This window comes from Geotrypetes seraphini, chromosome 7 (assembly GCF_902459505.1).
Source record: "Geotrypetes seraphini chromosome 7, aGeoSer1.1, whole genome shotgun sequence".
In the NCBI taxonomy this organism is placed as follows: Eukaryota; Metazoa; Chordata; class Amphibia; order Gymnophiona; family Dermophiidae; genus Geotrypetes; species Geotrypetes seraphini.
This window is the reverse complement of record NC_047090.1, coordinates 25,308,882-25,331,093: the sequence shown is the minus strand read 5'-3', so window position 1 is coordinate 25,331,093 and position 22,212 is coordinate 25,308,882. Positions and strand designations below refer to the sequence as shown.

Here is a 22,212-nt window from a genome sequence, read left to right as displayed (position 1 = left end):
TCCCTGCTTTGCAATGACCAAGTCCTAACGTCCAGGAAGCTTCATTATTCCATCCAAGACACCGTTTTTGTTCAGTTGCTGAATGGCTCGGGTACCGGCAGAAGAAAGCTCTAATAGAGATGCAAAACGATGTCCACGCATAGGTTGTTTTAACTTTGGAAAAAGGTCAAAGTCTGGTGGACTCATGTCTGGACTGTAGGGAGTATGAGGTAACATCTCCCAGCCATATTCGTGTAGTTTTTCAATGACGACATTCCCTATGTGCGGGTGAGCGTTGTGAAGAATGAGTGGCCCATACAAGAACAACTGAGATTGAGTTTTGTGCATTTTTCTGTGCATTTTTTGCAAAAAATCACAATACACTGCTGTGACACTTCTTCCACATGGAACTTTGTGATGATGATGCCTTCATGATCATAAGCAAAAATCATCATTTGTTTGTCAAAATGTTTTTGGTTGTGGGGAAGATGGAGCTCTCCACTTGTCACTGAAAAACAATGCAAATATGGCTGGGAGGTGTTACCTCATGCTCCCTACAGTTTGTTGTTCGCTGCCACGGCTTCAGCCGTTGAGCAGGAACGCGCTTTGGCACTGTCGCTCGACCAAGTGGCTTTCTGAAAGCAGGAGCCATTCAGGAAGCCGCTCAGTGCCGAGCAACAGCACCAAAGCGCACTCAGCTCAGTACCGCTCAGCAGCTGAAGCCGGAACTCACGGCAGCGACCGACTGGGTTAATAGCAGGGCAGGAACGCGAAAAGCTCGCTCCTTCCTGCTACACCTCTGAACCACCAGGGATTCCAGTGGCAGAGGAGGTACAGTGGACAGGGCAGGGAGGGAGGACAGGGTGCAGAGCCTGGCGGCCCAGCGGAGGCCTGCAATAAGTCTTGGAGGGGATTGGGTGGGCGCTGGCTCAAATATAAACCGGGACCCCCATTTTTAGGCCAATTTTTTGGCCCAAAAGTCCTGGTTTAAATTAGAGTGTGTGTATGTGTACTGTATATATATATATATATATATATATATATAGATAGATAGATAGATAGATAGATAGATAGATAGATAGATATTATATTGCATACTAAATCTTCTATTTTTTGGTGGCAAGCAGACTCCTTTCAAAAGAAGGTCTACTTTTGAGCGCGAGTTGGGTGCTAGATAGGTTTGAGTTACATGGACACGACTTAGGTGTCACTTAGGCGTGCTTGAGGAGTCCGCATATAGGTGAACGGGGCTTCTATTTTGGGGGGGTATAGAGGACTCCAGTTTGATATTAAGGTCAAAAGATGTTTAATAATGTATTACTTAAGCAAAGCACAGGAAAATATATTGCATACTAAACCTATTTTGGGACATAAAGAGGACTCCTCTTTGATAATAATAGAAAAAGATGTTGAATAATGCATTACTCAAGCAAAGCACATGGAAAATATATTGCATACTAAACCTATTTTGGGGGATAAAGAGGACTCCTCTTTGATAATAATAGAAAAAGATGTTGAATAATGCATTACTCAAGCAAAGCACATGGAAAATATATTGCATACTAAACCTCATTCCCAAAAGGCTAAGAAAATAAGAAGAGAATCCCTACTCACAACAGCTGTGGTTCAGAGCAAGTGGACATGTCTGATGCACAATCTTTGAAGTTCACAAACACTTGGCAAATCAAAGCTTTGACAATGTAGCCACAAAAAAGCTGAACAAATATAATGTTAAATAAATGAGCCTCTGAACTGAAAACAAGGCTACAGTCACTGCTAAATCACAAAGACAGAAATGGTTCAAAGAATTGTAAATCACAGGCTCCTCCATTAAACTGGAGGAATGCAGTAAAAACTCAGGAGAATATCCAATTGAGAAAAATCTGCATTTCAACCGCACTCACCAGTAGAGCATACAAAGTTCAGTTGCTTCCAGTGGCAAACACTGAAAAAACTGGACGTAGTACAAAAAACATTCACAAAAGAATCTCCTCATACTTAGCTCAAGAAGGTGAAATCACATCTGAATGCTGGGATCCACAAAGGTACTTGAACCACAAAGCCTCAATCTCGTAATTGTAATCCAACTTCAGGCTACAGGGCAGCTCACTTTTTCCTTTCCTCAAAAAGAGCCTTGTTTTGCCAAAAAAGTGCTGCTTCAGGAGAAAAGGAAATTAAATCACTGGCACGGAAACACCGCTTTAACAAAAAGAAAGTTTAAGATACTACGACCATGACTCAAGAGAAGCTTATAGATTTAAAGTGCCAGTCAACTATGCCAATCAAGTGACGTATCACAGATGATATATGCACAGGAACTAACCAAACTGAATGGAAGTGGGAGGAGAGAGAAGGGGTATTAGACACTGAATGGAAGGGGGAGGAGAGAGAGGGGGTATTAGACACTGAATGGAAGGGGGAGGAGAGAGAGGAGGTATTAAGACACTGAATGGAAGTGAGAGGAGAGAGAGGGGGAGCTGACACTGAACGGAAGTGGGGAGGAGAGCAGATGCTGGAAGGGAGAGGAGTGATTGTATTGCTATTATTGTCAGGCTGGTATTTTATTTTGATTTTATGCTGAATATGTTGTATATTGTTTTTTTTGTAAGATGTCTGAAATGTCTGTGAAGTACTATTCTGTGTGTGTTGTACTTCGCTTTGAAAAAGGCAGATTATAAATAAACCATATCTTCTCTCTTATGCCCACATAGTTATTTAATTTCAAAATTCTCTTAAGAAGCAAGATATATTTGTGGCTTGTCATACGGGACTCAAGGTATCTCATAAATTTAATTTCTTCACAGAAAGCTACAAAGAAAACTGATAAACCCAGACCGGAGGAGAATACTGATCCAGATATAGCCAAACTTAGTAATGAGGATCTCAAAGAAGAACTTCTTAAATATGGTGTGATCTCTGGTCCTATTTTAGGTATGTCTTTAAAACTTTGATATTGGTTCATTTATATGTTGACTTGGTACACATATCAACTTTATATTTATTTAAAGCTTGTGTCTAAGGTCTAAATATTTAAAGTTTATTTAAAATTTTCTATCCCACCCTAAGGAGAACTTTCATGGCAGCTTATAATCTAAAACATAGTAAAATAACAGTACAATGTACAAAAATAATCCATACATAATACATAAGTTGGGGTTCGAGGGGAGAAATACAAATAGATTTAGCTAAAAGAAATTAATAGTAGGGATATTCTTCTGTTTTCCAAGATACCAATAGTGCTACCCGTTAAACCTGAGAACTTTTGAATTCCAATTATAAATAAAATATTCTTATTTGTCTCATTGGTATATGTGGCAATAAACATATGCATAGCAGGATCCTTGTTTTTAGTGATATGTGGCAATGGCAGCAAAACTCAGTTCCTGCTACAGAATTACCAATGCAACTGAGGAAACATGGGAGCTAAGTACAGAGATAGTGGGAGATGCCCGGGAGGGGCAACCTATCCAGAATCGGGCTTACACTAACCCCAATTCTGTAATCGGCTTCCATGTTACAGATGCCAGTTACAGAATCTGGTTAGAGTAGACGCCGCCCACCCGACACCTTTGATCGCCGGCAAAAGGGTGGCCAACCCCTACTGCCGGAACGCCACCCACCCAACACCCCCGATTGCCGGCAGAAGGGTGCCCAATCCCTCCTGCCGGAGGACGCCCCCCCCCCCCACCGCGCTAACACGCCCCGATGACCCCCCCTAACCTCCCCTCCCCCCAAAAAACCTAACCTTCTTAATTGTTGGCCGGCTGGATGGGTCTTGGTGCTGTCCAGCCGGCAGGCCCGCCTGGTCGAAATGAGGCGGGCCCGCCCCTTCCCGGCCCATCCCCACTAAGCCTAAGGGCAGGATGGGCCAGGAAGAGGCGGGCCCGCCTCATTTCGATTAGCCGGCTGGACGGCACCAAGACCTGTCCAGCCGGCCAACAATTAAGAAGTTAGTTTTTTTGGGGGGGGAGGTTAGGAGGGGTCATCAGGGAGTGTTAGCATGGTGGGGGGGGCGTTAGCACGGGGGGGTCCAGGGGAGGCGTACTCCGGCAGGAGGGGTTGGGCACCCTCCTGCCAATGATCGGGGGTGTCGGGTGGGCGGCATTCCGGCAGGAGGGATTGGGCACCCTTCTGCCAGCGATCAGGGTGGGGGGACAGGCGGCCGCTATACTTATCACGGCAGAGAGATCTGTTGCTGCGATGAGTATATCGGCGTCTACATACATTGTAAGCGTTTCTTCCTCTACTAGGGAGATGCGTAGGGCTGCCTAGGTTCGCCTAAGAACCTTAGGCGAGCTTAGGAGGTCTTGCGGGTCTCCCTAGGCTCCCAGAGGCGCCTTCAATATAGGCAGCCTGCCCGGGGAGCATTTTTTAAAAAAACGTGCATCCCGATTGGCTGATTAGACAGCTGTAGGACGCGTACAGCTCCCTAAAATCGGGACGCACTTTGTAGAATCAGGGCCATACAGTATGTTCTCCTTTACCCTCTGAATGATGTTCCTTCCTTCTCCCTCTCATACCTCTTACACTGCTGATCAGGCCTCAGATAACAGCAGAGTACCACCCAATCTATCGTAAGGAGGAACTAGAGCAGTGATTTTCAAACTCTTTCATCTTGCTGTTCGTTGACAAGGTGTGCAAGGCATACATCAGTTTTTTACAGATATACGAGGTCTGTTCAAAAAGTTGCAGGACAGTTTGAATTACGTGCCAACAGGAAGTTCTTTTTCCGTTTGTTGTTTCGTCTCCAATCTACAACAGTTTTTGTGAAAGTGTGTTTTCGTGATTGGCTATTTTTCATCATGTGCGAACTTTCAATGAGTGTGAAGTTCTGTTTTAAATTGGGTAAAACCACTACAAAAACTTATGAAATGTTGAAAGTGGCTTCTGGGGGACATGTCATGAATCCTAGAAAGTTTTATGGATGCGTCAGAATTCACAAATTTTGTGCAAAATTTTGTTCTTCCCCTAATCATATTACTCTCCTGACTTGGCCCCTGACGACTTTTTCTCGTTTCCTAAACTTAAATCCACGCTGAAAAGAAAGTATTATCCCAGGACAAGCAGGCAGCTATTCTCACACTGGATGACGTCATCCAATGGAGCCCCAATGCGGACATCTCACAAGCATACTTGCTTGTAGAAACTTTTAGAAGTTTCGAGTTGCCCACACTGCGCATGCGCGAGTGCCTTCCTGCCCAATGCACCGGGCTTGTCTCCTCGGTTCTTTCTCTTCCGCGGAGCTGAAAAGTTTGCCTTTGAAATTCTCTGCGCGAAGTTCCTTAATTGTGCCTTATGTGCCCGCGGGTTTGAGTTTTTTGAGCTCATTCTCGTTGGCTCACGTTGCGTTTTGTTGTTTTCAGAAAAAAAAAAAAAAAATTTCTTTCGATCGGTCAACCGGGCAGGTCGCGTGGCTCCGGCCCCGCAGCTTCGACCTTGCGGCGAAGCTTTTTCGGCTTATGTCCCGTCTTGTTACCGGTTTTTAAAAGTGTGTCAAGTGCCAGCGCGCGATTTCGTTAACGGACCCTCATCGACGCTGTCTTCAGTGTCTCGGGCCTCAACACCTTCCGAAATCGTGCCGGCCTTGCTCCACACTTACAGCACGTGCTTTTAAGCGTCGCTGTATTTTGTGGGAGTCGCTGTTTAGTATGGAGGCGCCCCCGGTGCTGCCCTCTTCACAGAGCGCCACGCCTTCGACTTCCGATTCTACATCTTCGGCCTCGAGTCTGCTCAAGCCTGCCTCGTTCGTGCCGGCTTCGATTCCGACGCATGCTGCGGTGCCTTCCGATGTCTCCTCAGGTCAGGTAGCCCAGCCTCCCATCCCTCCAGTGGTGCTTAAGATGCCCAAGGCCTCTAAATCCAAGCCCCCTGGCAGCCGAGTGACCGATATCCATGCGGGAGGTCCCATTGCTGATGCGGATCCCTCTTTGCCGGTGTGGTTCCATGCCCTGATGGAGAAGCGATTTGTCGAGCTCTTTATCAAAATTGGGTCGACGCTTCTCTCCCAGATCCAGCCTGGGCACGCGGAAGCCTCCCACGAGGTCGAGCCGCCTCCGGTGCCTCCTTGGCGCACACTCTCGCTGCTGGGAGCAGAGTCTCGGCGAGTGTCTGGTCTGGCTTCGGGGCATGTCTCGCAAGGAGCTGAGTCTTTGCCCATGCCACCTTTGGAACCGATACCCTCGATGCATGGCTTGCCTGGGCCGGATCCTTCCTCCGCGATGCCGGACCTCGAACCTTGGGGAGCGCCTCAGGGGCCTCGTCTCAGCCTCTGCTGCTTCGATCCACAGCTTCCAGTCCCATCTACTCAGTGGCTGCCTCGTCTGGGCGTCGCTCGCCGCGTCGCTCGAGGTCTGCTTCTCGACACAGCTCCAGTCGTTGATCGAGGCATTCATCGAGGCACTCATTGAGGCATTCATCGAGACACGCCTCGCCTTGTCGGAAGCAACCTTTCCGGGAGTTTTCCCCGGAGTACTCGCCCCCTCCTCCTATGCCGGAACTCGAGAATTGCGGGGGTTCGTTCTCTCCGTGCCGGTCCTCGGCTTCGGCGGACCAGGCCGCCTCATCTTCTTCGAGCCCGCCTCGAGGCCCGGCCCTGGCGGACCAGTTGTCATTCTCGTCCTTCCTGAGGCAGATGGCCGTGGATCTAGATATCACCCTGGATTCGGGTTCCAAGTTCTCGAAGGAGTATCTGGAGACGATGCATCTTCCTCAGCCTCCTGCCGAGTCTCTACGCCTGCCTCTACATAAGCTTCTGGACCAGACTTTCATGAGATGCTTCGAGACCCCATACTCCATCCCGGCGGTCCCGGGGAAGTTGGATGCTCGATATCGCACGGTGCACCATAAGGGCTTCGACGGGGCCCAGCTCTCGCACCAGTCCCTCTTGGTCCCCCTTTCTGAAGCGGTCTCATCCCTCCCAGGTCTACGCTTCCACTCCTGGTCGGGAGGGCAAAACCATGGACAGATTTGGCAGGCGCATCTACCAGAACTCGATGATGGCTTCTCGAGTCCTGAATTACAGCTTTCATTTTGCAACCTACTTTGAGTTTATTCTATCCATTCTTCAAAAGTTTTTGCCCTATCTGGACTCTCAGGCTCGCTTCGAGTATTCGGAGGTGCTGGCATCATTGTCCCAACTCCGCCTGCAGATGATGCAATCGTCTTACGACGCTTTTGAGCTCTCGGCCAGAGCGGCTGCCTGTTCGGTGGCCATGAGACACTTGGCATGGCTTCGCACCATTGATATGGACCCGAATCTCCAGGACAGGCTGGCGAATGTTCCCTGTACGGGAGCGAACCTTTTCGATGAGTCCATCGAAGCGGCGACGGAGAAGCTGTCCAAACATGAGAAATCTTTTCAATCTATTCTCCGCCAGAAGCCCAAGCCTGCTATCTCTCGTCTGTCTCGTCCTCCTATGATTTATCAAAGGCACTACCCGCCGAAGCAGGCTCCCGCCATTCGGCCGCCAGTAAAGAGGCAGCATCAGCAGAAGCCCCAGCAAAAACCTCAGCCTTCTACTGTCCCTAAGGCTCCCCAGCCTTTTTGACTGTCTCGAAGGGAGCATAACTTCCATCGTTCTGCCCTCCCCGCTTTTTCCCATCGGAGGTCGTCTCCATCATTTTTACCATTGATAGACGACTATTACCACCGACCTCTGGGTCCTTTCCATCGTAAGAGAGGGATACTCTCTTCAGTTCCATCATGTTCCTCCGGAATATCCTCCAAGAGAGTATCCTTCCAACTTAACCCAGACCGTCCTTCTTCTTCGAGAGGCTCAGGCTTTGCTCCGGCTTCGGGCCATCGAGCCGGTCCCTGTGGACCAACAGAACAATGGTTTTTACTCCCGGTACTTCCTTGTCCCGAAGAAGACGGGCGACCTGCGTCCTATTTTGGACCTCAGGATGCTCAACAAGTTCCTGGTCAGGGAGAAGTTTCGCATGTTGACACTGGCTTCCCTCTATCCCCTCCTCAAGCAGAACGACTGGATATGCTCCCTGGATCTCAAGGAGGCCTACACTCATATTCCCATCCATCCGGCCTCCCATCAATATCTCAGATTTCGGGTGGGACACCTTCATCTTCAGTACAGAGTGCTCCCTTTCGGTCTAGCTTCATCTCCCAGAGTCTTCACCAAATGCCTGGTTGTGGTGGCCGCAGCACTCAGGAACCATGGTCTGCAGGTGTTTCCCTACCTCGACGACTGGCTGATCAAGGATTCCATGTCTCAGGGGGCCGTCCAGGCCACTCAGAGGACAATCTGGTTTCTGCAGAGTCTGGGATTCGAGATCAATTTTCCCAAATCCCATCTTCAACCTTCACAGTCTCTCCCCTTCATCGGAGTTGTTCTGGATACTATTCAACTCAGGGCGTTCCTTCCTCCTCAGCGCCTGGCAGCTCTTCTTCATCTTTTTCACTCGGTCTCTTCTCGTCCGTCCATCTCGGCGAGACACATGATGGTGCTCCTGGGCCACATGGCCTCTACGGTTCACGTGACGCCTTTTGCCAGACTTCACCTGCGGATTCCTCAGTGGACCCTGGCTTCTCAATGGTCGCAGATCTCCGACCCTCTGACTTGTCACATTCAGGTCACTCCTGCTCTGCTGCAGTCGCTTCGTTGGTGGATGCTCTCTTCCAATCTTTCCAGAGGTTTGCTGTTTCACATGCCTACCCATCAGAAGGTCCTCACGACCGACTCCTCGACCTATGCTTGGGGGGCTCATCTGGACGGGCTCCGCACCCTGGGCTATTGGACGAGTGCGGATCGTCTGTGCCATATCAATCTCCTGGAACTCAGGGCGATTTTCAATGCTCTCACTGCTTTTCAGCATCTACTTCACGACATGGTGGTCCTCATTCGTACGGACAATCAGGTCGCCATGTATTATGTCAACAAGCAGGGAGGCACGGGATCGGCCTCCCTCTGTCAGGAAGCTCTGAAAGTTTGGGATTGGGCGATTCGCCACAACGCCTTCCTCAAAGCTGTCTACATTCAGGGGGTGGACAATGCCTTGGCGGACAACTTGAGTCGTCTTCTATAGCCTCGCGAATGGACTCTCCATTCCACGCCCCTTCATCAAATCTTCTTCCTGTGGGGAACGCCTCAGATAGACCTCTTTGCAGCTCCCCACAACTTCAAACTGCCTCAGTTCTGCTTCAGGATCTACACTCCTCATCGTCTCTAGGCAGATGCTTTTCTTTCTGTATGCGTTTCCTCCGTTTCCTCTCATTCAAAAGACTCTGGTCAAGCTCAAGTCCAACCGGGCCACCATGATTCTGATTGCTCCTCGGTGTCCCAGACAACCTTGGTACTCCCTCCTTCTGCAACTCAGCTGCAGGGAGCCCTTCCTTCTGCCAGTGTTTCCATCTCTGCTTACGCAGCATCAGGGATCTCTGCTTCATCCCAACCTGCAGTCGCTACACCTGACAGCTTGGTTCCTCTCAGCGTAACTTCCCTTCAGTTTTCACCAGCTGTCCGGGATGTTTTGGAAGCTTTAAAGAAGCCGGCTACTAGGCAATGCTATTCCCAGAAATGGACTAGATTCTCTACTTGGTGTTTTTCTCATCACAAGGAACCTCAACATGCCTCCTTGTCCTCTGTTTTGGACTACCTTTTGCACCTGTCTCATTCTGGTCTCAAGTCTATATCGATCAGAGTCCATCTTAGTGCAATTGCTGCTTTCCACCAGCCTCTTCAGGGGAAACCTATTTCTGTACATCCTGTGGTTTCCAGATTCATGAGAGGACTTTTCCATGTCAATCCTCCCCTCAAACCACCTCCAGTGGTTTGGGACCTCAATGTTGTTCTTTCTCAACTTATGAAGCCTCCATTTGAACCTCTTAACAAGGCTCCTCTGAAATTTCTCACTTGGAAAGTGGTGCTTCTCATTGGCCTCACTTCTGCCCATCGAGTGAGTGAACTTCAAGCATTGATTGCGGATCCGCCCTTTACAGTGTTTCATCATGACAAGGTGGTCCTTCGCACTCATCCCAAATTCCTCCCCAAGGTGGTCTCGGAATTTCATCTGAATCAATCCATTGTTCTTCCTGTGTTTTTTCCGAAGCCACATTCTCATCCTGGAGAATCAGCTCTTCACACTCTGGACTGTAAGCGTGCTTTGGCTTTCTACCTGGAACGCACCAAGCCTCACAGAACTGCTCCTCAACTTTTCATCTTCTTTGATCCGAACAAGTTGGGACGCCCTTTCTCTAAGCGCACCATCTCCAACTGGATGGCGGCTTGTATCTCTTTCTGCTATGCCCAGGCTGGATTACCCCTTCACAGTAAAATCACAGCCCATAAGGTCAGAGCAATGGCAGCCTCTATAGCTTTCCTCAGATCGACACCGATTGAGGAGATTTGTAAGGCTGCCACTTGGTCCTCAGTTCATACCTTCACCTCTCACTATTGTCTGGATACCTTCTCCAGACGAGATGGATAGTTTAGCCAAACAGTGTTACAGAATTTGTTCTCCTAAGTTGCCAACTCTCCCTCCATCCCATTTGGGTTAGCTTGGAGGTCACCCACTAGTGAGAATACCTGCCTGCTTGTCCTGGGATAAAGCAATGTTACTTACCGTAACAGTTGTTATCCAGGGATAGCAGGCAGCTATTCTCACGTCCCACCCACCTCCCCTGGGTTGGCTTCTCTGCTAGCTATCTGAACTGAGGAGACACGCCCGGTGCATCGGGCGGGAAGGCACTCGCGCATGTGCGGTGTGGGCAACTCGAAACTTCTAAAAGTTTCTACAAGCAAGTATGCTTGTGAGATGTCCGCATCGGGGCTCCGTTGGATGACGTCACCCACTAGTGAGAATAGTTGCCTGCTGTCCCTGGATAACAACTGTTACGGTAAGTAACATTGCTATTTGGCATAAAGCAAAATTCAACGCAGCAACTTTTGGCAATTTCTGAAGATGCATTTAAGGACTGTTTCTGAAAGTGGAAACAATGTTGGGAAAAGTGTATACGTAGGCAAGTTTTAAGATTGTTTAACAATTTTTTATAAAATCAGTCCTGGAACTTTTTGAACAGACCTTGTATTTTAGCAAACAAGTATTTACTAAAATACTCCAGCTCTCAGATAGCATTTCTAACACAGCTGTTACTGCACTGAAGCCAATATAAATATTACAAAGATAATTATAAATTCCCACAATACATATTTTATACTTAGTAATGGGATCAGTCAGAAGTGACCGTTGTCATCTGTTACCACTTGTACAGACAACTTTATATCCATGACTCGTCATCAGTCCCAAAAATTTAATGATTTCATCTTCATTTAAAAAACTTTCTCCTCTGTAGTGTCCCTTCAGACTAGCACAGAAACGGATTGGTTTATGCTCATCTTCCAGCAGGTGGAGACTGAGACATTAACTTTTGGCTTCAGTACAAGTGGGCTTTGCAGTCCCTCTTACAATCAGTCTTTTCTCAGTCTCCAGCAGGTGGAGTAGTAAGTTGTGCAGTCTGTGCTAAGGTTTAGTTGGGCCTTTTGGTTAGAGAATTTTTCTGGTCCCTTTTGCTGTCCGTATAGAGCTTAGGGGACCCTCTTGGGGGTCCTACCGACCTCAGGGGTGCCACACTCAAAAGGGTCACTTGTGTCACTGAGACGATCAAAGTGCTTTAGTTTATACTACAGATTTCATTGTACAGCAGACTTTTTTAATTTTGTGGTCATTATCTTTTTAAATAGGTCTCTTTGATAAGTTATAAAGTGTATTTTGTATTCCTGGTACACAATCCCCTCTTAATACCACTACAAACTTAAAAAAAACCAATATATTTGTTTCCAGCAAGCACCCGGAAGGTGTATGAGAAAAAACTGGCAAAGCTGGTAGAACAAGGTCCAGAGATTCTGACCTCTACACAACCACCCACAGTTTCTTCAACAGAAGATGACACCAAACAGAATGGAAATACTGACTCTGAGTACAGTGACAATGAAGAAGGTACAAATTTACTTTTGTTGAAACTGTAATAAGAAATTTAATGTATACTAATGTTTCCATTATTTATGCAAATTTAATATGTAAACCAGGGCTGCCCAAGTCCGGTCCTCGAGATCTACTGGCAGGCTAGGTTTTGAGGATATCTACAATGAATATGCATAAGAGAGATTTGCCTGCACTGCCTTCTTGGTATGCAAATCTCTCTCATGCATGTTCATTGTGGATATCCTGAAAACTTGGCCTGCCAGTAGATCTCAAGGAACGGACTTGGGCAGCCCTGATATAAGCAATCAAGGAAGGCATATAATCATTCATAGTGTATCGCCACTGCATGGTGTGGAAATTGCCAATTAAATTTACACTGCGCACTTCAAGAAGGGAATATGCAAATAAAGTATGTAACATTGTTAATGGTAGTGTGGAATTTATCCTAGGACTTATCCCAGGACAAGCAGGCATGATATTCTCACATGTGGGGTGACGTCATCTACGGAGCCCCGGCGCGGACAGCTTTTCAAGCAAACTTGATTGAAGTTTCAAGTTTGCACACTGCACCACGCATGTGCGTGCCTTCTCGCCCACTAGAGGGCGCATCCCACCTCGTGGTCCTCAGTTCAAATTTTTCCGCGGAGCAAGAAAGCCCTGTGGATCTGAGCTCCAGTGTTTTTGCCTTCTAGCTGCCGCGTTTAGTTTGTTTTTCCCTTCGAATTAGTTCGCGGTACTGTTTTCCTTTCGTTTCTTTTCAAAAAAAAAAAAAAAAAAAAGTCTTTCGTTTTTCGTCGGGTTCCGGGGGCTCCCGGAAGCCGTGGCCGCGGGACGTCGGTACGTTCCCGGCCTTCTTCTTTTTCTTCGTGGATGTCCCGTCCTGTTACGGGATTCAAAAAGTGCAGCCGGTGTGAGAGGTTGCTTTCCATCACTGACCCTCACCGGTGGTGCATTGTCTGTCTTGGGCCCGAACATCCGACAGACTCGTGTGATCGCTGTGCTACCTTCCAAAACAGGGCCCTCCGTCGCCGTAAGGCAAGAATGGCCGAATTGTTCGCCGTCGACGCGCCGCCTAAGGCCTCGACGTCGGCCTCGGCTTCGGCCCCGGCCTTGACCTCGGCCTCGGCGTCCTCGGGGGCCTCGGCCTCGCCTCGGCCCTCTTCCTCGAAGGCGTCGTCAGTGAAGCAAGCTTCGGGTAAGTCCTCTGTTCCATCCCCTTCAGCAAAGAAGCCATCCTCGAGTCAGGCCAAGGCGGGTGGGTCGACCCCGGCCCCGCATCGGACCTCGACTCCGCACACCCCGAGGGAATACTCGAGACCGAGGTCGCCCTCCAGGGAGTGTGCCCCGGACTCGGAACTCCCCACCTTCGTGGGGATTCCGGCCTTCCAGGATCTCCTCCGAGCACTGATCTCATCGGAGCTGTCGGGAGCCCTGGAAGTGTTGCAGCGTGCTGCGGTTCCGGCGGCCTCGACCTCGGCCTGGACGCCTTCGGTCTCGGAGGCCCCGGCCTCGGCTCCCTCGGGAGCCCCGGCCTCGGCGACCTCGGTCTCGGGTACTGGGACCCCGTTCACCTCAGTCTCGGCCCCGCCCCGGACCTCGACCTCGGGGGAACCCCCTGAGCGGAGTGTAAGGCCCAAAGAAAAGTTGCGCAGAGTGCGCCGTCTTTCCTCCTCTTCCTCCGGGTCTTCCAGACACGCCTCGCCCTCGACGCGACCTCGGACGGGGCGTCGATCGAGGAAGTCTAAGCGGCCCCGAGGCTCGCCTCGGCGCGACCGTTCCTCGTCGTTCGGGGGCGAGGCGTTGCAGGTGTCGGAGTTGCGCCTCGACAACCCGAGGCTCCTCCGCTCACCCCATGGGAAGTCTTCCCGGGCCGCCTCGCCGAGGAAACGGGAGAGTGTCCCACGAACCCCGGGGTCCTCACCCAAGGGTTCTGCGAGGAGGATAACTTCCCCTTCCCCCTCGAGGGCCCTCGAGAGGGGATCCTGGGATTCGGGATCGGTTAGGGATCCTCATTATTCCCATGAGGCCTCCCCCCTCTCCTCGGTGGGGCGGTCGAGAACCCCCTCTCCCCAGGCTAGGCCGTCCTCATTTTCATCCTTCGTTCAGGACATGGCCCAAGCCCTGGGGATTGACCTGATGGTAGGCTCTCGGTATTCCAAAGAATTTTTGGAGGAACAGGACCTCCCCATTCTTCCTAGGGAGGTGCCTAGACTCCCTCTCAACAGTGTCCTTCTGCAAACCTGGCTGAAGAACTTGTCAAACCCTCTTACAGTCACGTCTGTGCCTTCAAAAATGGAATCGAAGTATAGGACGATTCCCCCTAAAGGGTTCGATAAGGCGCAGCTCTCACACCAGTCTCTTCTGGTGGAGTCTGCTCTTAAAAAATCACAGCCCTCACGGGTTTCTGCGGCGGTTCCACCAGGCAGGGAGGGGCGGACCCTGGACAAGTTTGGCCGTCGCCTCTATTCAAATTCCCTGATGGCCACCAGGGTTCTAAATTACGCCTTCACCTTCTCCTCCTTTTTGCGTGGGATGGTGAAGGACCTTCCTCAATATCGAAACTCGTTACCGGACTCCCAAAGAGCAGGATTCGACAAGTTTATGTCCAACCTGTCTCAATTGCGGTTGTACCTATTCCATGCAGTGTACGACGCCTTTGAGCTGGTTTCGAGGGTGTCGGCCCTCGCGGTGGCCATGCGCCGCTTGGCCTGGCTTCGCACCCTCGACATGGACCCAAACCTGCAGGAACGCCTGGCAGACTTGCCTTGTGTGGGGTCCGAGTTATTCGACGAGTCATTGGATGCGGCGACCAAGCGCTTGTCGGAACAGGAGCGCTCTCTAGCATCCCTGGTCCGCCCCAAACCTAGGCCCCCGCCGCAGAAACCCTTTCGGCCTCCGCCGCGCCGATACCCTCAGAAGTCGACCCCGGCTTTCTCGAGACCGCCTCCGAGACGTCCGTCTCAGCGAGGCAGAGGGGGACAACCCCAAGCCCCGGCGCAGGGCCCTTCTAAGCCAGCGCCTTCCTTTTGACGGGCTGAGCGGACGGGGCGGGTTCCCCTCCGCACTTTCTCAGGAACCCCTTCCTATCGGGGGCCGTCTTCGGTTCTTCCGGGAGGCATGGACCGGGATTACCTCAGACGCTTGGGTGCTCCGGATCGTCTCCGAGGGCTACTCGCTCAACTTTGTGTCCTCGCCGCCGGACAGTCCCCCAAGTTTAGTCCCCTGCAACCGTTCGCAGCTACCGACCCTTATAACCGAAGCCAAAGCCCTCTTGAAGCTTCGGGCGGTCGAGCCGGTCCCCAAGGACCAGTGGGGTACGGGGTTTTACTCCCGCTACTTTTTGGTCCCAAAAAAGACCGGGGACCTGCGCCCCATACTGGACCTCAGGAAGCTCAACAAATTCCTGGCCCGGGAGAAGTTTCGAATGCTATCTCTCCCGGTTTTGTACCCCCTCTTGGGGGAAGGGGACTGGATGTGCTCCCTCGACCTGAAGGAAGCATACACCCATGTTCCGGTGCACCCCGCCTGTCGAAGATTCTTACGATTCCAGGTGGGGGACCTCCACCTCCAGTACAGGGTACTGCCCTTCGGCCTGGCCGCGTCCCCACGAGTATTCACGAAGTGCATGGTGGTGGTTGCAGCAGCCCTCAGGTCACGTGGACTCCATGTGTTCCCTTACCTGGACGATTGGCTCATCAAAGCCCCGACCAGGGAGGGGGTTATCTCAGCGACCCGACAGTCTATTGCCTTCCTGCAAACTCTCGGGTTCGAGATAAACTTTCCAAAGTCTCAGTTGAGACCGTCGCAGTCTCTTCAATTCATAGGTGCGGTGCTGGACACGGTGCGCCTACGCTCCTACCTGCCGACCCAGCGGGTGGAAACCTTGGTACGGATGAGCCGCCAGGTCTCCCAACTATCGAGGGTGTCGGCCAAGCGCATGATGATGCTGCTGGGCCATATGGCCTCGACGGTACATGTCACGCCGTTTGCGAGGCTACACCTGAGGATCCCTCAGTGGACCCTCGCGTCCCAGTGGCGCCAGGAGTGCGAACCGGTGTCTCGCCTCATTTCGATAACTCCGCCCTTGCGGAAATCGCTGCGTTGGTGGACAGACTCTTCAAATCTGTCCATGGGGCTATTGTTTCGCACTCCGCCTTTTCGCAAGGTCCTGACCACGGACTCCTCGGAGTACGCGTGGGGAGCCCATCTCGACGGTCTTCGCACGCAGGGCCTGTGGTCGTCAGAAGACCGTCAGTGTCATATCAACGTGCTAGAGCTGCGAGCCATCTTCCTAGCACTTCGAGCCTTCGTTCACATATTGCAGGACCAGGTGGTCCTCGTCCGCACGGACAATCAGGTGGCAATGTATTATGTGAACAAGCAGGGAGGAACAGGGTCATGGCCCCTCTGCTCCGAAGCTCTTCGTCTCTGGGAGTGGGCGGCCTCCCGGAACATCTTCCTCCGGGCGGTCTACATCCAAGGAGAACGGAATTGCCTGGCGGACAAACTGAGTCGACTTCTGCAACCGCACGAGTGGACTCTACACTCAGCAGTTCTACGCGAGGTCTTCGCTCGCTGGGGAACGCCACAGGTGGATCTGTTTGCCTCTCCGGAGACACACAAACTACCACTATATTGTTCTCGGATGTACTCGCAGGACCGTCTGGAAGCGGATGCCTTCCTACTCGACTGGGAAGGGAGGTTCCTGTATGCATTCCCTCCGTTCCCTCTGATCATGCGAACGTTGGTACACCTAAAATCGTCCACGGCCACGATGATTCTCATAGCACCTCGGTGGCCGCGTCAGCACTGGTTCTCCCTGCTGCTCCAGCTCAGTGCCAGAGAGCCTCTTCCCCTGCCTGTCTCTCCTTCTCTGCTGTCTCAGAGTCAAGGATCCATGTTGCATCCCAATCTGCAGTCATTGCACCTGACAGCCTGGTTTCTTGTTCCCTGACTCCTCCGGACCTGTCTCAATCGGTGAAGGAGGTGTTGGAAGCCTCCCGCAAGATCTCGACGAGGCTTTGCTATGCGCAGAAATGGACCAGGTTTTCCACCTGGTGCTCGTCTTTTCACCTGGATCCGGTATCAGTCCCGGTATCCTCGGTTTTAGAATATTTGTTTCATTTGTCGCGCTCCGGCTTGAAAACCACTTCGGTGCGGGTTCATCTCAGTGCGATTTCTGCTTTCCACCAACCTCTGGAGGGACGCCCTCTGTCACTCCATCCCTTGGTGACACGCTTCATGAAAGGGTTACTCAGGGTTTGTCCCCCTCTTAAGCCTCCGTCTGTCGTGTGGAATTTGAATGTAGTTCTGGCTCAACTGATGAAACCCCCGTTTGAGCCACTCAACAAGTCCCTCTTGAAATTTCTGACTTGGAAGGCGGTGTTTCTAATTGCCCTCACCTCCGCCAGGCGGATCGGCGAGTTGCAAGCCTTGGTTGCGGACCCCCCTTTCACGGTCTTTCATCACGACAAGGTGGTTCTCCGCACCCATCCTAAGTTTTTACCTAAAGTTGTTTCTGACTTCCACCTCAATCAGTCCATTGTCCTTCCTGTGTTCTTCCCGAAGCCCCACTCCCATCCTGGCGAGACGGCGCTTCACACGCTTGACTGTAAGAGGGCGTTGGCATTTTATCTTCAACGCACCAGGCCTCATCGGAAGGTTCCTCAATTGTTTTTGTCCTTCGATCCCAATCGATTAGGGCATCCAGTTTCCAAGCGCACTCTGTCTAACTGGTTGGCCGCTTGCATTTCCTTTTGCTACGCTCAGGCTGGCCTTCCTCCCCCGGGTCGAGTCACGGGGCACAAGGTCCGAGCGATGGCAGCTTCGATAGCTTTCCTCCGATCCACTCCGATGTAGGACATATGTAAGGCTGCCACTTGGTCTTCGGTTCATACATTCACCTCTCATTACTGTCTGGACACTTTATCCAGGAGTGACGGCCGGTTTGGCCAGTCAGTTTTGCAAAATCTGTTTTCCTAAATTGCCATCCTCCCACCTGCCCTTTTTTGGTTAGCTTGGAGGTCACCCACATGTGAGAATATCATGCCTGCTTGTCCTGGGATAAAGCACAGTTACTTACCGTAACAGGTGTTATCCAGGGACAGCAGGCATATATTCTCACAACCCGCCCGCCTCCCCGGGGATGGCTTCCTTGCTAGTTATGGAACTGAGGACCACGAGGTGGGATGCGCCCTCTAGTGGGCGAGAAGGCACGCACATGCGTGGTGCAGTGTGCAAACTTGAAACTTCAATCAAGTTTGCTTGAAAAGCTGTCCGCGCCGGGGCTCCGTAGATGACGTCACCCCACATGTGAGAATATATGCCTGCTGTCCCTGGATAACACCTGTTACGGTAAGTAACTGTGCTAAACAGGCAGCATATTCTCACATGTGTGACAGACAATGGTAAAAGTGTATTTATTGCCACTTTTTTAAGTTTTTAGAAACTTCGCAACTGCCTGCACCATGATTGCGCGAGTGCCTTCACGCCGGCTCGTGGTACCTCACTTCATTTTCCGCAGAGCGAAGAAGTACTATTTTTCTGAACTCTGTCCAGTGTGCAATTGCCTTCCTGTCAACGATCTTAGTTTTGGCCTTTGGTCATTTTTTCTTATTTTCTTTATCTTTTTCGGTGTGAAAAAAATATTTCATTTTTTTTCTTTGTACCTCAGTTGGGTCTTTCAGCCCTCTTTTTTCTACTCAGTGGTTGTTTTTCCACTTCGTTATCATCATTGAGTTTAACCTTGCCACCGAAATTTTCGAAATCATCGAGCAATTTTAAGAAGTGCTGTCAGTGCCACAATTACTGGCTCACATAGTTGGTTTTTGCAGTGTTTGGACCCTGAGCATTGGGTAGACACCTTTACTCGTTGTTCCACCTTGCAAAAGCACCCGTTGAAGGCTCGTCCAACAAGAAAAGCTATTTGGCTCCACCATGGACTTGGGGGATAAATCCGAGCCCTCTGTAACGGCATCGACATCAGATGTGATTCCTGCATCGGCGAAGCCTGCTGAGAAGAATTCCTTTTCCCAACAAGTGTTATAAGCCTCTACAGCATAGAGTCCCTTGATGCAAGCCAATAATTGACGCCATCTGTCTCCTTCGGGGTGTACATCCTCATCAAGGTCACCCATCTCTCGACACACTGCCGCACCGATGGTACCAGCTGTTGAGCCATGGGTACCAGTGCAAATCTTCAGGGAACAACTCAATGAGTTTTTCCGCAGGGAGCTCAGTGACATGTTCAAATTGCACTTGGCACCATTGCTTACATCGACTCCCTTGGTACCAGCCCAGCCTAAAGCATAGCACTCTGAGGCCACATGATACCAGTTCCAGGTCTTCCAGTAGACATCAATCCGCTGCATCGCAACATTGATTCTCTTCATCAAATAGATGATCTACATTGAAGTATCTTTGTTCCCCATCATATTGATCTTTTGCTTCCAGGTACAAAAGATCTTTGCATTGTTCATCTTTATCAGATCAGTACCAACAACATCGAGGAAGCTCCTCTCGCTGCTCTCACCGGTCTCCTCCAAAATCTTCATCTTACAGAATCACCTGGAGTTGACAAAATTTGATTCTGATCTCTCGCGCACTGAATGTGAGCCTACTTTATCTGCTTCTGAATCATATAGTATACCTTCAGATTCATCTATGCCTCCTCCTCCTAGAAGATCTTCTCCTGAAGGACTTTCCATTACTAAATACATTAAACAATTGGGTAAGGCTTTTCCTGTCAAATTAGAAGCTGACACAGCCCAGAGCAGAGCTTTTTGATGCCTTAGATTACGATGAGCCTCCTAAAGAGCTTCTCAAGTTACCTTTACACAATCTTCTCAAAGAAGCACTCTTTTTAAGAACTGGAAGACTCCTCTTTCTCTTATCTGATGTATTTTATCTGCTTATACTTTTATCTGCATTGTATGTTTTAGCTCTGCTTTTTGTGAGAACCGCCTTGAACTTTCCCAGTATGGCAGTATACAAGAATAAATTATTATTATTATTATTAGCATAGCTCTAAGAATGATTGATTTACGTTACAGAATAATATCTTGTCCTTGCTTTGACAAGCCGCAACTACACATCAATCGTTGCTTGTGGAATCGACCCTTAAAAAAAATCCTCCAGCTCCAGGGTTTATGCTTATGCATCACCAGGACGTGAGGGTCGTACCATGAATAAATTTGGTTGCCATCTTTACCAGAACTCTTATGTTGGCCAATATTTATTTATTTATTCAATTTTTTTTACCATTCTCCCAGGGGAGCTTAGAATGGTTTACATTAATTTATTCAGGCACTCGAGCATTTTTCCCTGTCTGTCCCAGTGGGCTCACAATCTGTCTAATGTACCTGGGGCAATGCGTGGATTAAGTGACTTGCCCAGGGTCACAAAGAGCAGTGTGGGTTTGAACCCACAACCTCATGGTGCTGAGGCTGTAGCTTTAACCACTGTGTCATACTCTCTCCCTAGAGTACTTAATTACAACTTCTATATGTCTCTTTATCTTCAACATCTTGTAAAGAAGTTGACTGATTTTGAGCAGTATATTCCCACAGACCGTCTTGCAGATTTTCAGCAGATTACACACACAGTCTACGTCAAACCAGAAAATATATGGCAAGATCGGCATTTGATGCATTTGAAATGTCATGCAGTGCATCTGCCATGTTTGTTACTATGAGGCGTATTGCTTGGCTGTATGTTTCAAACATGGACATTAATCTGCAAAAACACTTAGCCAATATCCCATGTCTTGGTGAACTCTTCGACTGCTACTCAAAAGCTTACTCAGCATGAGCATGGCACGATGGACCTCAGGTCTGACCCAGCGGAGGCACTTCTTATGTTCTTATGGAACGCTTTAAACACTAAACTAAACCTTAAGTTTATATACCGCATCATCTCCACGAAAGTAGAGCTCGGCAAGGTTTACAAGAACTTAAAAATGAGAAAGGGTAGGAAAAGGTTTACATGAGTTTATAAATCGAGTGGAAAAGTAAGGGAAAAGAAATTACATGTTAGAGAAGAGCCAGGTTTTTAGTTGCTTGCGGAATAAATGGAGGGAGTTCAGGTTCCGCAGCGGGATAGTAAGGTCATTCCAGAGACCTGTGATTTTGAAAAGAAGTGATTTTCCCAGTTTACCTGCGTGGAGAATACCATGTACGGAGGGGAAGGATAGTTTTAATTTATGGGCGGTCCTGGTGGAGTCAGGGCACGAGGAGTTGAAAGAAAGTGGGATTAGGGAAGGAAGGATGCCGTGAATAATCTTAAAAGCCAGGCAAGAGCATTTGAATTGGACTCTGGAAATCACTGGGAGCTAACTAAGAGTCAACCATGAAAGCCTGCTTCTTATTCATATAAGAGACGGTATCCTGCAACATCCTCTTCTTCCAAGCCTCCACCTCAGAAGAAACGAAAGCAACAGAGGCCTCCAAAGGCCCAGTCTTCTGCCCCTCAAAAGCCAGCTCAGTCTTTTTGATGTGCTTCTAGAGAGCATGACCAAAATCCCTCCTCTGCCTCTTCCCCAACCCATTGGAGGTTGACGTCAATTGTATCATTGACGCTGAACTCAATACGGATTCTTGGGTACTCAGTGTCATCAAGGAGGGTTACTCTTTCCATTTTGTAACCAGTCCCCCAAACCACCCTCCAAGAGAGTCCTCTTTCACATCTCAACAGACGTTCCTTCTTCAGGAAATTGAAACTCTACTTCAACTAAATGCCATAGAAGTAGTTCCCCCTTCTCAGAAAAATCAGGGGTTTTACTCCAGGTAGTTTCTAATTCCAAAGGTCTTCGTCCAATTCTCGACCTCAAATATTTAGTCAAAGAGAAGTTTTGCCTGATATCTTTAGTGACACTATATCCTCTTCTAGAACAAAATGATTGGCTATGCTCTCTGGACCTCAGAGGTTTACACACAAACATCCTGCTCACAGAAAATTTCTGCGTTTTCAGATAGCTCATCAACACTTCCAGTACAAAGTTCTGCCAAGCCTCTTCTCCAATAGTATTCACCAAGTGCCTAGTGGTGGTAGCAGCAACCCTACATACTCATGGGTTTCAAGTGTTTCCATATCTAAACAATTGGCTGATAAAAGCTACATCTCAGTCAGTACACTCGGCAACACAGTTGACGATAACTTTTCTTCAACTTCTAGGGTTCAAAGTTGACAACCCAAAGTCGCAGCTTCAGCCCTCTCGACTACTGCAATTCATAAGAGCCCTACTCGACACCATTCATCTACTTTGTTTCTACCTCGACAAAGATAAGACGCTTTGCTTCATCT

At 49.4% G+C, this 22,212-nt stretch overlaps 1 protein-coding gene across 9 annotated transcripts in view; it reads left to right on the top strand.

Annotated features, from left to right (window-relative positions):
* TMPO (thymopoietin) overlaps positions 1–22,212 on the top strand; it is a 110,225-nt gene that overhangs the window by 20,551 nt on the left and 67,462 nt on the right. For all 9 annotated transcript variants that reach the window (XM_033951881.1, XM_033951879.1, XM_033951880.1 and 6 more), the window contains exons 2-3: positions 2,784–2,910; positions 11,773–11,928. In XM_033951881.1, coding sequence (XP_033807772.1) covers positions 2,784–2,910; positions 11,773–11,928 — 283 coding nt within the window. The remainder of the gene's footprint in view (positions 1–2,783; positions 2,911–11,772; positions 11,929–22,212) is intronic.